Source organism: Myripristis murdjan, chromosome 6, assembly GCF_902150065.1.
Source record: "Myripristis murdjan chromosome 6, fMyrMur1.1, whole genome shotgun sequence".
Taxonomy (NCBI): domain Eukaryota; kingdom Metazoa; phylum Chordata; class Actinopteri; order Holocentriformes; family Holocentridae; genus Myripristis; species Myripristis murdjan.
Genome location: NC_043985.1, coordinates 22,992,005 through 23,008,127, shown reverse-complemented (window position 1 = coordinate 23,008,127; position 16,123 = coordinate 22,992,005). Strand labels below are relative to the sequence as shown.

The 16,123-nt window shown below is 41.9% G+C and overlaps 1 protein-coding gene across 1 annotated transcript in view; it reads left to right on the top strand.

Moving 5' to 3' along the window:
• The first annotated feature begins 6,291 nt into the window (after window positions 1–6,291).
• The window catches only part of wwox (WW domain containing oxidoreductase), a 134,735-nt gene continuing 124,903 nt past the window's right edge, over window positions 6,292–16,123 (top strand). The window contains exons 1-5 of the mRNA XM_030053778.1: window positions 6,292–6,672; window positions 7,145–7,209; window positions 7,518–7,575; window positions 7,789–7,958; window positions 15,818–15,924. Coding sequence (XP_029909638.1) covers window positions 6,566–6,672; window positions 7,145–7,209; window positions 7,518–7,575; window positions 7,789–7,958; window positions 15,818–15,924 — 507 coding nt within the window. The 5' untranslated portion in view covers window positions 6,292–6,565. The remainder of the gene's footprint in view (window positions 6,673–7,144; window positions 7,210–7,517; window positions 7,576–7,788; window positions 7,959–15,817; window positions 15,925–16,123) is intronic.

Below are 16,123 nucleotides of genomic sequence, written 5' to 3'. Positions count from 1 at the left end.
GAACCAGTAAAAAAGCTAACGTTAGAACCAAGACATTTCTCCCCCCACGTTCATTCTTGGTGCATGAATGTGCTCACCAAATTTTATGGCGATCCACCCAATAGATTTCAAGATGTGTTGCTTTGGAGTCAAGTGTTAAACAGATGGACAGACAGAATGACTGACTGACAAACATGGCAATTGTTAGGCTCCACCTGCCAGCAGGGGAAAAAAGTGTGATTAAAATTTTTTTAGGGTTGGGATATACAGCTTCAAAATAATAAAAAAGTAAATAAATGGATGTTAGAGGAACTCTGGAAAGTAAAAATATTATTTTCCGGTACAGGTTATCTAAAGCCAATCATTTTACACTCCTGTTCATCTTCATAATACGATAGCAGAAAAATTATATCACATTTGAGAGGCCAGTAACAATGGCTCTGGACAACACATGGGCTTAGTTTATGACCATGGGCTGGGTCGTCCTGCAGTTGTGGACTTCATCTGCAGCCTATGACCATATTATAAATGATATTATTATTTTTACTACCTAATGAGGGTATTGATTGCTCTCTGAACCTCATGCTTAGTGCCTCATACTCTTTCTTTTGGTGAAGACAAGACAGAAGATGGCTCCATCAAATCAGCGCTGACCTAAACCTACATCCTGCCTGCTCAATTTGTCCTCCTACAAAACATGTCAAAGAACCCCTGATATCAGAAGGCCCATATTATTAAACTCTCTGGCATTGTGCCCTCTAGCAACTGTGATTAAACATTAATAAAAAATCTAACTTCCTGGTGCTGGTGACCTATTAGTGACAAATTTAAGATCTTCCCTTTCTTTTCCAAAGTCCTGGAGAGCTACCCAGTTATCTGATGATCTCTTCAGCAGTTTTCTATTGGAATTTGTCTCATTTCAGGTTATTATAGCACCAACACTGCAATCACAAACTGGTAAACCTGCTGTTTACCTCAGTTTCTGACTCCTCAGTGTTAGCCTTCTAAATTTGAGCAAATCCCTCAATACAGTCAGTCACAATATATTTCTAAATTGCCATCTATTGCAAGCTACACTGAGTAATGTGGCCCTTTAATGGTTACCATCTGTTTGACAGAATGCATAGTATTTTCTACAATATCTATTAACCACTGTTGCTGTTCACTATTTACATGCTGACTCTTGGCTATGCCGATGATATTCCAGTCTATATACCTGTCAAGGCAAATGACCAATCACAATTTGCACCCAGTTCCAACTTGCCCACACTTGTGGTATCGCCATCATCAGTACATATTCATGTCCAAAATGCTAAGCGTGCAAATTGCCCCGAATGGCCACACCCATTTCACCCTGATATTGCTTAGAAGTGGTCTTGTGCCAGGTATTTCATGCATCGCTTCTCTGACATTATGTTGTTATCATCTGTGCCTCAAGTTGCAAAACATAACAAAGATTCAAATGTCAGGTGAGAGTTTGTTTCAAGTCCTTTGAACAGATAACACCTTATTTTGTCCTCACACTACCTTCTTCAAATAGCGACTGTCTTCCCAACAGGGAGCAAACACTGAGCGTGAGGAGAAAACACAGGGTCAAGTATTCAGTGGCACGATACAAATAAGCACTCTAACATTTCTTTGTGATGGTACTGCCTTAGTCATTGTAGTGCAAATAATCTTGAATAACACACACACACACACACAAACACATTCTGCATACAAATAAAAAGAGGGCTCATGTATACAGAATTGAAAAAGCAAAGTGTTCAAATATAGGAAATGCTGTTTTGTTGTGTGTCCTGATTATTGCATGTTATTTCACAGGAACTCACAAATAAGGCAGTGAATGAAGTCATAGGCCAAAGCACCTGTGTGACACGGGTCAGTCTGTTTTCCTCAGGTGGACCCACAGAACTTGAATGGAGCAGACAGACAAGTGTTTGCCATGGTCATTTGGCAACTTCAGAATAAAATGCAGATTGTGATTAGTCGCTACACTGACAACGTACCTGCAGGGCAGTAAAGTGTGACTGCGAAGACGTGTTATGCTCTAGCTGCTTGCTAAAAGCAGTAAATGTTCATAGTTACCACCGACTTGAATTTGGAAGTCAGCCCAGTGCAGTGAACACATTTCTTTGCAAGGGCAATGATGCGTGTCCTCCATTTCAAGTTCCTTGCATGGACCTGAGGGCTCATACTCAGCATCAGATATTTGTGTGTGTGTTAGGAAGCCCAAATCTTAGTTTGTTCTTATCTGGCTCTGTTTTCATGTCTCTTCACTAACTCTCCTGTCATTTCAGAACACCCCCCCCCACACACACACACCTTCTCAGCCCATGCAGTCTGCTCATTAGCACTACCTGGTTTTCCCTGCCCATCTCCTCACCTGTGGCTCACTCCCTCATGTGCTTATGCCAAGCTCTCAAGTGTATTTCTCCCTTTTGCCTGTCCACCTGTTTTGGGCCCTGGATTCCCTGCCTGCTCCTCATCGGCTTTTGTTTGCCTGCTGACTGCTCCTCTGCTTTTCACTACTAAATTGACTATCCTCTGCAGCCTTATTGTTGTGCTTTGGGGTTCAAACTTGTACTGGTAAAACCTTACAACATGACATGTACAGTATAAAGATAATCTATGTATACTTCTGTTCACTTCATTTGTGTCATTAAAACTTGGAAAAATAACATTGCTCCAGTCCTTTGGTGCATCACTCAGCAAAGTTTATTTCTTTGACCACACTTCAGAGGAAAAAGATAACTAACAGATGTCACATATGTATAGTGTTATCTTTAAATCAGTTTGATCAGTTAACTTGAAGGCAATTTAAAAGAAAAATGCTGAATCATTCACCATATGTGCGTCAAAAAGCACACAAACACAATTTCCAAGTATTTCAAAGTGAGAACATAACTGCATATGAGGACCAAGTTGGGCATTTAAATGTAATCATGCTCCATTAAATGTGGAGCAGGGCAGAGACTTGGGTACTAAGCCTGTCTCTGAGATGAGCTCCACTCATGATTCTTCCCATCATCAGGTGGTGAGGGAGGTTCACTTCCATCATTTACAGGCTCTGGCTCCAGAACATCTTCACTGGTCAGCCGCTGCAGAATCAAGCATTCACCTCCAATGACATGGACAAGGTGCACCTCCACCTTGTTTTATCATATCAAAGATACACTCAGAACTGGATTGTGCCCTGACACGGCAGTGGCTGAGTCATTGCAGGACTGGACCTGAGGCCATACAGTAAGGGGTTATAACTGTTACCAGTTCCACCAAACATGGTTACCCTCTAAAACACAGCCTCCTTCCTGTGGATACTCTGCATGGTCTGTTTTTTCATATTCTGGTATCATAGACAGACCTGGGAAACCCAGTAAAGATACTGATGAATCACCTTTTACAATCAAAAATGGCTTGCATTTGAATAGTTACATGGAATTTAAATAGTCATCCTTGAACTGTTTAGGTGGTTTCCATCAATAGCACCTACTGTGTTACTGAAGGCTAGGTGCTGAGCTATTTGGGCAAATCCTCTGTCAGTATTTTCAAGCTCCTCTTGTGTTGGATAAGGGATAACTTTGCCCTCTCAAACTAGTTTGATTTTTTTTTTGTGCAACCTTGTGCACCAGATGGCACACAGTTATCTTCGGCACTGAGAACGCTCTGGCTTCCACTTATCAGCACAGACACTGTGGGCCCGGAGCCACGTTCCCTTTCAGTGAGCACCAGATGAAAAAGCTTGTGTACTGATGGCCTCATCAGTCTGTAATCCGGTCTGAGATCTCCTGCGTCAAAATACAATGTCAGGATAGACACTGACTGCTTAAGGCTTAATATGTTTTAAGGAAAATAAAGTAATGGAAAAGGTACTTAAGATGGATAGGCTTTGTGAAAATGACTGTCCATCCCTTTCAGACACATACATATTATGTATGAATTAATTTTGGCTACTTGTGATTTTTTTTTCTTAGACATGGAACATGTGAAGACAAGACATCATGTGAGATTTCTGTAAGGGATGGAAAACATGTTATAGCAGAGAGACACAACATGATGCACATACAGTTTACTTGGATTTCAGTTCTACATATTGAGCTCAGAGTCATGGCCCACGCTGTCAGACTGACATCTTGCCCTCTAAGCAAGATGGCACATTGTTGTTGAGATCAAATGTGTTCAGCTGAGCATCACGACAGTCGAGGGTATGTGACTGCTGTACGTTCAGCATTTCTGCAGACTCAGTTCCATCGTTCAACCACTTCTGCTTTTTCTAAGCCATGTGTGACATCATCAATGTCTGTGTGTCCCCACTGTTTTCTTGTCATCAGAGCACACTGGATGAAAACGTGAGCACTTCTTAATGAACACAGAAACATGGGACATATGTGTGGGAGTGCTTGAGTGAAAAAAGTGTGGCGAGCTGGACCTGGAGCAAAATAGATGCATTCTGTCAAAACATGAATGTCATCAAGTTTCCTGCTACTGCATACCCACTGAGCAGAAATATTAGTTGCTGGCCCCAAAGCACAAAAGTCACTTTAAATTTAATTATCCAAAATGCCACATTTAAAATCATGCTCAACATATCACAAAGACAGCCTGTAAGAGACACCTACCAGTAAAAATATATATATAAAAAGAAACAAGAGCGATGAGTAGATCCTGACCTCTAATCTTGAATTCTAATCCTGAACGGTGGCTCATATTAAATAGTAATTGTATAGTAACTCTGTTTGATGTATATTTTAGTTTTACTTTCATTCACATGTAATCGATGTATTAATGTAATAGCTTTATATTTCACTAATAATCCATCCCCCATTTCTGCTCAGGCTTTGCAGTTTTTCCATGCACGTACCAGTTTTTGTTTGCACTTCTATTGGGAGCTTTTATTTTGATGATGGTATTTTTGTTGCATGACCTTTGACACTTTAATGATGCCACCACCTGTGGAGTCTTGCTGCTCTCCTCAGTGAGGGGCAGGCCATGCTGAGGAGAGGTGGAACTCCACAGCTGCTCCCAGCGTGTTAAAACGGGGTGAAACCGCTAGGCACAAATCTTACTTTGCACTGTTTTTAGTATGCTACTTTACCAATCTCAAGCTTGGCTAGTGAAGCTCCTGCATGGTTTCTCTAATGTAGCCTTTTGTTTTCTGTTTTTTTTTTTTTTTTTTCTTAAGATGTGCATGTAGAAACCTCTGTCCTTTGAAGTTTCTGTGTTGATATTATTGTGTTTTATACAGGTACAGTACAGGCCAAAAGTTTGGACACACCTTCTCATTCAATGCGTTTTCTTTATTTTCATGATTATTTACATTGTAGATTCTAACTGAAGGAATCAAAACTATGAATGAACACATGTGGAGTTATGTACTTAAGAAAAAAAGGTGAAATAACTGAAAACATGTTTTATATTCTAGTTTCTTCAAAATAGCCACCCTTTGCTCTGATTACTGCTTTGCACACTCTTGGCATTCTCTTGATGAGCTTCAAGAGGTAGTCACCTGAAATGGTTTTCACTTCACAGGTGTGCCTTATCAGGGTTAATTAGTTGAATTTCTTGCTTTATCAATGGGGTTGGGACCATCAGTTGTGTTGTGCAGAAGTCAGGTTACTACACAGCCGACAGCCCTATTGGACAACTGTTAAAATTCATATTATGGCAAGAACCAATCAGCTAACTAAAGAAAAACGAGTGGCCATCATTACTTTAAGAAATGATGGCCACCCCCAAGCTGGCAAGGCAGGAGTTGTCCTTGTATCATTCCTCATCATCATCATCTTCATCATCATCTATCCATTCAAACACAACACAGACTTCGTAGCAAAAAAGAGTGTCAGGCCAGACCGACGCTCAGATGAACAGCATTTTGCACTCATTTTCATGTTGTGTATTATAATCCCATATGGATTGCAATTCCATAACAACCAAGGTAACACCAGGTGCACCAGGTGTACAGGTGTGCTATGGTAATAAATATCATGTCTCCATGCCTCCGGCTTCCTTCGGTTATGCTCCCCCACCACCACCACCACCATCACACACACACACACACACACACACACCTCTACACATAATCAGGTGCCTACGGTCGTGCATTTGTTTCTCAAAAATTACACCAAAGTAATAATGACACTGTATTTATTGTTGCAATACACTTGGATCTGGACAATTTTAGGAAGATATGGTCAACTTTAATTCAAACATGGGGTTAATCTTCTGTCTGCCTTCCCTTTCTAGCCATAGATGCCTCCATATACTGGAATATTGGATGTTATTATGATAAATTAAGTTATTCTGGGCAACAATCATAATACCTTTGCGATAACATTTGATAATCAGTATTAATAACAGTCAGACATCAAGGCAAATTGTGCAGCCGAGGAGCGCCTGTGAAGACTCCATTTCCCATGCTGCACTTCGGCGGCGTCACCGTGTTGTTGCGGAAGTGCTGGAGAAAGATTGCAATCCTCTGGTCTGACAGCTGCAGTCATTCCTGCAATAGAGATTCCTGCGGGTGTATGTGCACATATATGTTCATATATATCGGCTTGACCGTCGTTCACGTGTAAAATCTGGAGTTATGGCAGCCCTGAAATACGCCGGTATGGACGATACCGACAGTGAGGACGAGTTACCTCCCGGGTGGGAAGAGAGATCTACCAAAGATGGATGGGTTTACTATGCAAAGTAAGTGAGCTCTCACAAGTAACGAGGACACCTGAACATCAATAATCTCATAACCTCAGTTAGCTGACTATGATTTCTGGACTTGTGCGGTTTGGGTTAAATTGGGCTTCAGTCACCAGGGATTATACCGGTGATCATCCGATAGCTACATGGCTGTTAAACTGATGTCACTTTGAAGCTAAGTCAGTGTTTATTTAATGCCCAACACAGTCTCCCCTGCTGCACAGTTTGTAGCCTGAGTGTTTCAGGCAGTAACATTAATGCAATGAGTAAGAGGCTGCGAAATGCATGTAATCTTGTGATCCTTTGCCAACTTTGAGTCCATAAAGCCCCATCACCGGTGGGGCAGCGTGCCACCATCCTCCAGGTTGATGGTAATAATTATGATTGCAAGCATATGATCCTCATATTGTTTCAGCATGTCAGGTAAATCACTGCCTTCCTCTCTTTGATTTTCTGTGTCTGCCCACAGCCACGATGAGATGAAGACGCAGTGGGAGCACCCCAAGACAGGGAAGAAAAAGCGCTGTGCTGGAGGTTTGCGTGATTCACTTGTTATTCTCTCTGCTAATTCCACCTGCAAATGATTACTCTATTACTCAAGGCAAGGGCTCTTTACATTTTTTTTTTGCAAGTGTGATATTTCATCTCTCCAATGAAATGAATCAGAGGACCCACCAGAAGTTGGCGGCTGAAGATGCAGAGTTTATGAAAATAGTGCACGTCTTGCCTGTGATTGCCTCTGTTATGTTCTGTCTCAGATTTTTCAAGGGAAATTATTGCTTCTCATGCATTGTGGTTATGCACAGTTTAAAACAATGGGATGTTTATCTTTTCCCCCACAGATTTACCTTATGGATGGGAGCAAGAAACTGATGCAAAAGGACAGATATTTTATGTCGAGTAAGTCCCAGATGTTATTGGTTACAAGCAAACAGGGTCCTTTTTGCTTCACATGCCACGGAAGACAAATGCTCAGTGTCCATCAGCCTGACCCAGAAGAACCCAGGACTCCTTTTTTTTTTGCTTTTCTCTGTAATAATCACCATCTTCTTAAATTGTTTTGATCATTTCATTCCCCACTTCCCATCCCCTTTTCTCCTCTGTCATCCTCAGTCACATTAACAAGCGGACCACATATTTCGACCCGCGCCAGGCATTCACCGTGGAGGATGTGGTGGTGAAGCCGAAGCGGTATGATGGGAATACGGCTGCCCTGGAGATCCTGCAGGGCCGCGACCTCTCTGACAAAGTTGTCCTCATCACCGGGGGCAACTCAGGGATTGGTGAGTTCAATAAAATCCTGCATTGTGTAATTTCCACTTCTCTGTGTAGCGGTGTCAGAAGCATGGTGCATGCAGTAAAGTGTATTTTCATGATGGAACCAGTAGGTGGTGATGTGGTATTACGCTGTACTTGGAGGGCGCTTGTCAAGACCATCTCTATTCCCTGTGAGCAGCGTCCCCATCTTATCCCACTAAAACGAGGCATTCATCAGCATTAGCCTCCAAAATGATACACTTAGACTCAACAAATCATTCCTTAATACCGAACATGATTGTATTGAAGTTCATTAGCTGGGCTGAATTGGATGTCATTGTTAACTGTAATGAATGGTGTCCATTTGTACCCAGCAAATGCATGGCTCACTATATAATGGTCTGGAAACAAATGTATTTCCTCTGTCTTTTAGTTTAAATTAGCACAAGTGGTGGCCATTTATTCAGACTTGCTGCTTTGTTCGGGATAGATAACGACAGCGTGAGGGAAATCAAATAAACATAAAATCGTTAATTGTCTTTATATTCAAATCCTTTGTCCCAGGGAACGTCAGGGCAGTGTAATTGCTGGGTGTACATTATATATTACGAGATGCTGCGAGGCACCAATATTCAGATTAGCAGCAGTCTGGGGATCTTAACTGAACAAAGGAGGTTGCAAAGTCCTTAATATCTCGCTGACCTTGATGACTATATGAACTTCACTCTTAACTAAATGTTTAAATGTCGGTGAATAAGTTTGTCCTAAATTTGGAACAACTTTGACCGTGAAATGAACCACATTCAAGCCGCAAACCTAAACTAAACATGACATGTAAAAATAAAATCCTGGTCTAGGGATCTAGCTGTCACAAACTGGTGATGACATAAACATTCATATATACATACTGTGTCAAACGATGTAGACACAAAAATAAAAAAAATGTTGAAGCATTTGTAAATTGCTTTTGGTTGTAAGGAGATGAACAGTGGTTTGAAAGAGCCATGGAGAGAGTTGGATTTCACCACAAGAGGGCACAGGAGCTCTATAACGCTTCTTGTTATCATGGCTTTCAATGTTTTCATACACACCGCATCACACGTGCCTGTTTTTCGCCTTAGTGGAAAAAGTCTATAATAATAAAGTCAATCTCTGTTCTTCCTCTGCTCTAATGTACTTAGTAAATTAATATTTTCTCCCTCTCCTGAAACAAGAAATATTTTGTACAATAATGCAACAAAAAGCACATACACATACTTTTTTTTATTATGTGTAAATGCATATTAATCCTATATTAACATAACCTTTGTTCTACTTTTCTCCAAGTGCACCAGACACTAAATATGCAGCACCCATTATTAACAGTATGCTAACAGTAATTGCTACTGCTACTGTGCTCCTTTGACATTCTACTAGCCCACCAGTGAAATGTGCTTATGCCAATTGGTTGGACACACTTAGCATTTTAATGACATCAATAGTATTTTAATTCATGTGTCAAGGCTATTTTCATTTTCTTCAGTGTTATTTTTTCTCCACTGGTGCTATGTGACATTTTTATTAGTTATAGTGGGATATTATTTAATTAGCAAATTTCCATTTCAGCCCTTTTAATTTAGCTCTTTACGCACATGCAGTTGAAGTGCACATATATGAGTTTATTTATGCATGAAATGTAATCGTCAATGGTTTTGTGACCAGCCTTGAAACTCCATTCCAGCAGCAGTGCTGGGAGGCGAGACACGGCTGTGGTTTGTCTTGCCGATGCGATCGCTGCGCTCGGTTCACAACATTAGTCCTTCCTCCTCTCCGTTTTCTTTTGTAAATTAAAAACCCAGTACCAACCTGAATAGTGTTTTTAATTGTGATAATGGAAATGAATGATCGCGGTTTGTTTTCCCCCTATTTCTCCTTCTCTCTCTCTCTCTCTGCACCCCTCTCTTTAAAGGTTTTCTCACTCTTATAGACCTGTGGTCGTACACCTGTACCTCAGCATTGATTCCTAAGCAGCTTTGACCCGGGCTCAGGCCTCCTATCCATCCCCATTACACACTCCTGCTCTGGCTCTAATTCCCCCCCTATCAACTAACTCAGGTTATTTACTGGCCAGGGGTCCGTGGCACAGTTGTCCTTAAAGGGCCATTTTCATGATATCTCTGGCTCTCACTGGACTCACAGGTGGAATGCTTTCCTTCTTAACATGTTATGACTGCACAACAGGAAAGTCCCTCATTTTCATTTTGTTAACTTTTGTCTTTTTCTTTCCACGTCTGTCACTTGAACTGTAAAAAAAAGAAACCTTCCTCAAGACCTTCCTCTAAAAATAGATTTTTTTTTCTGTTGAGGCAAAACTATATTTGTATTGTGGTCGCGGCCGTTTTTGCCCCGTGACAGCTCTGTAGGGAGCTGTATGCGGCTACATGTATGTGTTCAGCTGTCAGGGGAGTCTCTTAGGCTCTCAGGTGCTATTTTGTCAATGTAACGTATGTTGAGTGGTGGTCAGGAATAACATGTTGACCCTCTGACTCACTGTAGCAGAACATGCAGGTAGGCACATCTATCTATATCGTCCACATGCTATTTGTAAACCATAAATACCGCATGTCTGACGCATGCAAGACAAAAAAACTATACTGAGGCATGATCTTATTTTCAGTATTAGCTGCTTTTTTTCCCCCTCGACAAGCACTTTCACTGGAATATCAGTCATTGAGCCCTTGCCAACTTAAAAAGATTGGATGCCCTTACAAATTATGTTATTTTTTCTATATTTGCATTGTTTATTCATTTTATGTCGACATGTGTAGAATTTATTTTTTTTAACTTAGGCCCTTCCTATCCCCATCAGTGCCCCTGCTATAAACAGAGACCCGCAGTGGGGAAATCTCCACTCAATCTAAATGCATGCGCCAAATTCCACATGGTGTTTTTGTTTGGGTGGAGGGTCAGTGTTGGAATAAGAAGCAGCAAAGACTTAGGCAGGCCGGGCTGGGAATAGCAGGGATTTGGGACAGAGCGTGTCATAATGTTTCAGTGCCATCAATATCTCTAAACATCAGTCCCTGCAGTGTTTTAGGACTTTGAATGTTATTCTTATTCATGAAAGCCTAACATTGTTCTATGTTTGTGTTGATCCTGGTGTTGTGTTTGGTGGATTAAGTGTCAGGCCTGTGCTCTCCTCTCTCTGGATGGAGAGATCCCTAAGCAGATGCAGTGAGTCGCGGCGCCGGGGGAGCCTGTGTGCAGATTAAACCCATAGCCTAGCTTTGTGGCTGATCATTAGATTGAGGCAGATTTGTTAAGCATAACTGCCATTAAATTGGCTGCAAAGCCCTGGTATTTACTGCACTGCTGTTTATGAATGAGGACCCCCTTAAAGACCCGCGCAGCGATGCGTTAAACCCAAGCCTCGGTAAGGAGGGAAATGCATTATTCATAGTGGGAGGAATTAGATGGATAAAAAGATGTTCCTGGTGAGGGTGGCATGCAGCGACTGTGTCCCAGTGTGTGTGTGTGTGTGTGTGTCTGTCTGTCTCTGAGTATCTCTGAGTGGCTGCGTGCGGTTTAGATGATGTCCGGAGTGTATCTGTTTATATTGGAAGTCTGATAGTGTTGTGTGTGTGTGTGTGTGTGTGTCTGCTGTGGGACAGGCTGGTCTGTGTCTGGGTCCCGCTCTGTCTCCTTGGTGGTAGGTTACGTTACTGCAACGGAGCGACAGAGGAAATCGAAGGAGAGTTTTTCTTTTCTCTTCTTTTCTTTCTTTCTTTTTTTTTTTTAAACTGGCATTTCATGTCCTCTCTGATGAATGTGTTTATTGGCTACGTAATGAGAACCAGTTATGGTTGGTTAGTCAAATTATTCAACTTTATTAACCTTGGATGAAATTCGCTATGCAGACCCAAACTGGTGTAACATGCAAAGAGTATTATGCTGGAGGCCAGAAGGGTTCAATAATGATTACAGCTCTAATATAATAGAACTGAAGTGGTTAGAGAGAGAGGATGGAATACATATATGTGCTTAAAGGCTGTGAGTGAAATAAAATGAAAGGGTACTGGGTTATTGTGTGTAGTCAAGTAGTTTATAGACCTATCGAGTTTACAGTCTGCAGATGATGAGGAGATGAAAGTTACATGAAGGGGGGATTTTGATGACAGTGATGAAAATAGCCCTCATACTCTGGAGATGTGTGCACGAGCAAGTTGCGCGTATATCGTTGTGTATGTGCGGAAACACGAATGGTGTGTGTTTATCAAGTTTCCTCGCTCGCAGCTTGTGTGTGTGTGAGGTAGTCAGGTAAGGGTGGCTGCAGGAGGAACAGCGGTGACCAGTGTGGTGTGAGGCCATGATGAGAGATTGCGTAGGGAGTTGGAGGTGGACACAGAGGGTCAGAGAAAGAGAGCGGGGGTGGAGCGGGGGGGAAGCTAGACAGGGATGGTGAGACAGCGGCGGGGGGTAGGAAGGAGGCAGGAGGGGACAGGGAGGGGTAATAGAGCCACTCCAGTGCTCTCGGCTGGAACAGCTCAACCTTGGGCTGTAATTACTAACCATACATCCCACTTTTGGGGTGACATCTCCCTCCTCTAGAAGTAATGGAGGGGAATTAGAGGGGCTCTTACAAGCTGGGGGGCTGTAGGTTCTCCTCTTTTGGGGCAAGAAATACACGGCAGCACTGGGAACAGGTGCACTCAACTCTGAGTGAGGCACTCAGGAGTTTGTGTTGAGGGAATGACAAGGGGTCTTGGGATAGAGGGGTAGACCTCAACACAGCATCTCCATGATCTGCATCATAGATACACCGACTTGTGCAAATTTGATCAGCTTTAATACTTGTGATTTTTAATGCAAGAATCGAGCTGTATTAATATTTACATACTTATTGCATTCAGATTGATTCAGCATTCAGCTACCTAGAATTAGGCTGTATAGTGCAATAAGCAGAGGTTGGTGAGTCTGAAGGGCCTTTTACCTTCTCCTAGTGGTCACATATTCAGTCAAGAATGCTGTAATGTGATAATAGCAACACATGCTACAGACCGGGTTCTGGAGCCTTGAGATGTCTAGATGATATCAATGTGCGTCTGTGATGCTCTCCTGTTTGTTTTCTTTAGAGTGCAACACTCAGCTCTGGTGAAAAGGGGATTGGGGAACTAGACATGTTTACCCACAGGTCTTGTAATGATTTGAATTGACTTCTGTTTGCTCAATTGTACAGAGCTTATTTTAGTTAAATGCCTCTTTGGATGCAGATCAAGAGAAAGACGGAGCGGGCAGCTCCGTTTGCCAAATAAACACGTTTACTGACGAGGCTGGTAATGATCTCATTACATTGAGCCAATACACCTGTGTATGAGGGGGATCCAGAGAGGGGCGGCGGGCCGGGGAGGACAAACAAAGCGTGAAATCACTAAATCACACTCATTATTGGGGATATCAGTAGGGCCAGGATCCTAATGTACCATGAAGAGCATTCACTGCGTAATGGAGATTTTCTTTCATTTTATACAATACAGTAAAATACATTTTCAACAATAGTGGAGCCATTCACTGTATTTTTGTAATGCTGTGTATATTCAGGTTAAACAATCACAGAGGCATGTAGGATCTGATTTGATTTCTCAGATGGGCTGAACTGTGCGTCTTCATCTGCCGGCTCTCCTAAAATATCTTGACCATGCACAGACTGTTACTCCTACACGTCTGTCTTTGCCGTGCTTTGCTTTGTAACCACTGTTGTCTGATGAAGACAAAGAACCTGGAGGATCATTACAGCCCAACATAGCAGTTAGGCCTCCTGTGTGTTGTAAAACAGCTTATGGCATCTGTCGATCCACCAGAGCAACAGAAACCCGTGTCTGACCTCTCGTCATGTTCCTCCGTCAGCATACCATGCTCAAACAGGCTTCCTTTGTTGTACACCTGACCAGGAACTAATTTCAGTGCGGCCCTCTCTACCGGCAACATGGGCGAGAGGGCGGGGAGTCTCTGTACGGCAACGCCGCTCTCGTTATTTCACAATTAATGTCAAGCCCTTGTTATTTGTCATTGGAAATACATGGCTTTGGCGCTACTGTTGTTGTTGCTGCCATATTCTAATTTGTTCTCCATTATGGAAAACACTGGTGTCGATTAATTTCACTTTCATGGTTTGTACACACAACAAGTGAGTGTGATGTATTGTCGTTTACCAGCAGCCAGTGTTCTTGTTCAATTTATAAAAGATGAAAAAAAAAAAATGTCGTTGAACTTATGGCATGTTTAGAGTACTGTTTTTTTTATTGTTTGCAGATTTAAGTAGGTCTGTTGCTGCTTATGGATTGACTCATTTACAGAAATTTAGAATATGCTGTAACCTTAATCATAGCACAACACACATCTGTGGCATTTCAGGGGATTTTTTTTTTGTATAGGCTTTGAAATGAAATCGCTGTGAAAATGCTTAAATTTTTTACTTGACAGTAGGATGCTTTTGTATCATTTGTTTTCCAAAAGCAGCGAGTGTACCTGCTGTTCTAAAGTGTATATTTACTCAGCGAGTCAGACTGCTCGTTTTTTTTCTGTCACGATGTTTTTATTTTCATTTCCATTTCCTGTGAGTGAAACGATCTCCGCACACGGCCACAGTCCCCTCCATTACACCTAATAAGGTGTCATATAATTTAATTCCATGCTTCACTTGTCAGAAAGGGCTTCCAATCCTACTCCAATTTTGAGTTTTAATAGATATTACTCCTTAACACTCTCCTCACAATTAGGCCTCCCAGTTTTGCTCTTAATGAAAATCAGATTAAGACGTATAATCTAATTACAGTTAATATTAATCCACCCTCTGATACACTCTGCCTGCTGCTCTGCCTCTCAGACCCTCTTTGCCACAATCAATTACTGTGCACGTCAGTTTGTCAATCAGGACACTCACTGTGTGTGCATGCGTGTGTGTGCATCTGTTTGTTTGTGTCGGTGTGTGTGTGTGTGTGTGTGTATTTAAATGTTGTTTATGTATAGAGATGACGCTGGAAGGATTTGACGCTGCTTGGTGCGGCCAAACTTCTTCTTTCTCACAAGACTTTGAAGGATAGTAAATGTCAAAGGAAATAAAAATATGGTAAAGGAAAAAAAAGTTAATCTCATAAATTAATTCAACCTACGGGTTGAAATGACCCATTTAGACTTGCAATTTAGAAATGAACTTCTCTCCCTCTATCTTCAGTTTTTGTCAGTTTTATCGTGACTACATGATTTGGATGGAGCCATGAAGTAGTCTTGGCCTGATAAATTCTGTGCGTATCTGAGAACCTCGTTTGATGGGAGAAATGTCCTTATCAGAAGCTCTCTGATGTTCTGAAATATCACGCCAAGGTTCATTTTGAATGTCATGTCTCTTCAATTGTTCACTCTTTTTCTCCATTATGAGTGTTGTTTGCATAATTAATGCCATCAGTGTATAATTACTACCATAATTAGCAACCATCGTCCCTTCCCTTTAGCCCGTCTATGTGCAGTGATACCTTCTGTGGGAGCCAGTGGTTGGATCCCAAACTTTATCTGAGCTTAGAGGAAAAAGTCTTGAACCACATTAATTCAATCAGTTTCATCACTTCAGAGAGAAATGATTAACTCTCTCTGCTAGACCACTGGATTGCTCAATGAAAGAAATTATATGGAAAATTGATAGGGATTGTAACTCGCACCCCGCCCCACCCCCTTAGATCCAACTGCCCTGGGAATCTCCAAGTTATCTTCAAAAATAACTAATCTTTAAAGCATTGCTTTCTCTCAATCTTTTTTCTTCTCCTTTTCGTGTCTTTGTCTGTCTGTCTGTCTGTCTTTCATCCTCTTTCTCTCTCTCTCTCTCTCTCTCTGTCTCTCTCTTTCCACATTGCAGGCTTTGAGACAGCCAAGTCCTTTGCTCTCCACGGTGCCCACGTGATCCTGGCATGTCGGAACCTGTCCCGGGCCAGCAAAGCGGTCAGCCTTATACAACAGGAGTGGGTAAGTGGCATTCAAAACTTCAAGAATGCAGCTGTCCCCTCATACATCCCATTCGTTTGAGGGACGCTGACGTGAGATTTGACGATGATGTTTAGGCCCCATCTTAGCATTTGAGCACATAGACGGAGAAACCCTTGTGTGGATGTCTTGATATTAAAAGCGAGGAGTGGGACAGGCAGGGGAGAGAGAGAGAGTGAAA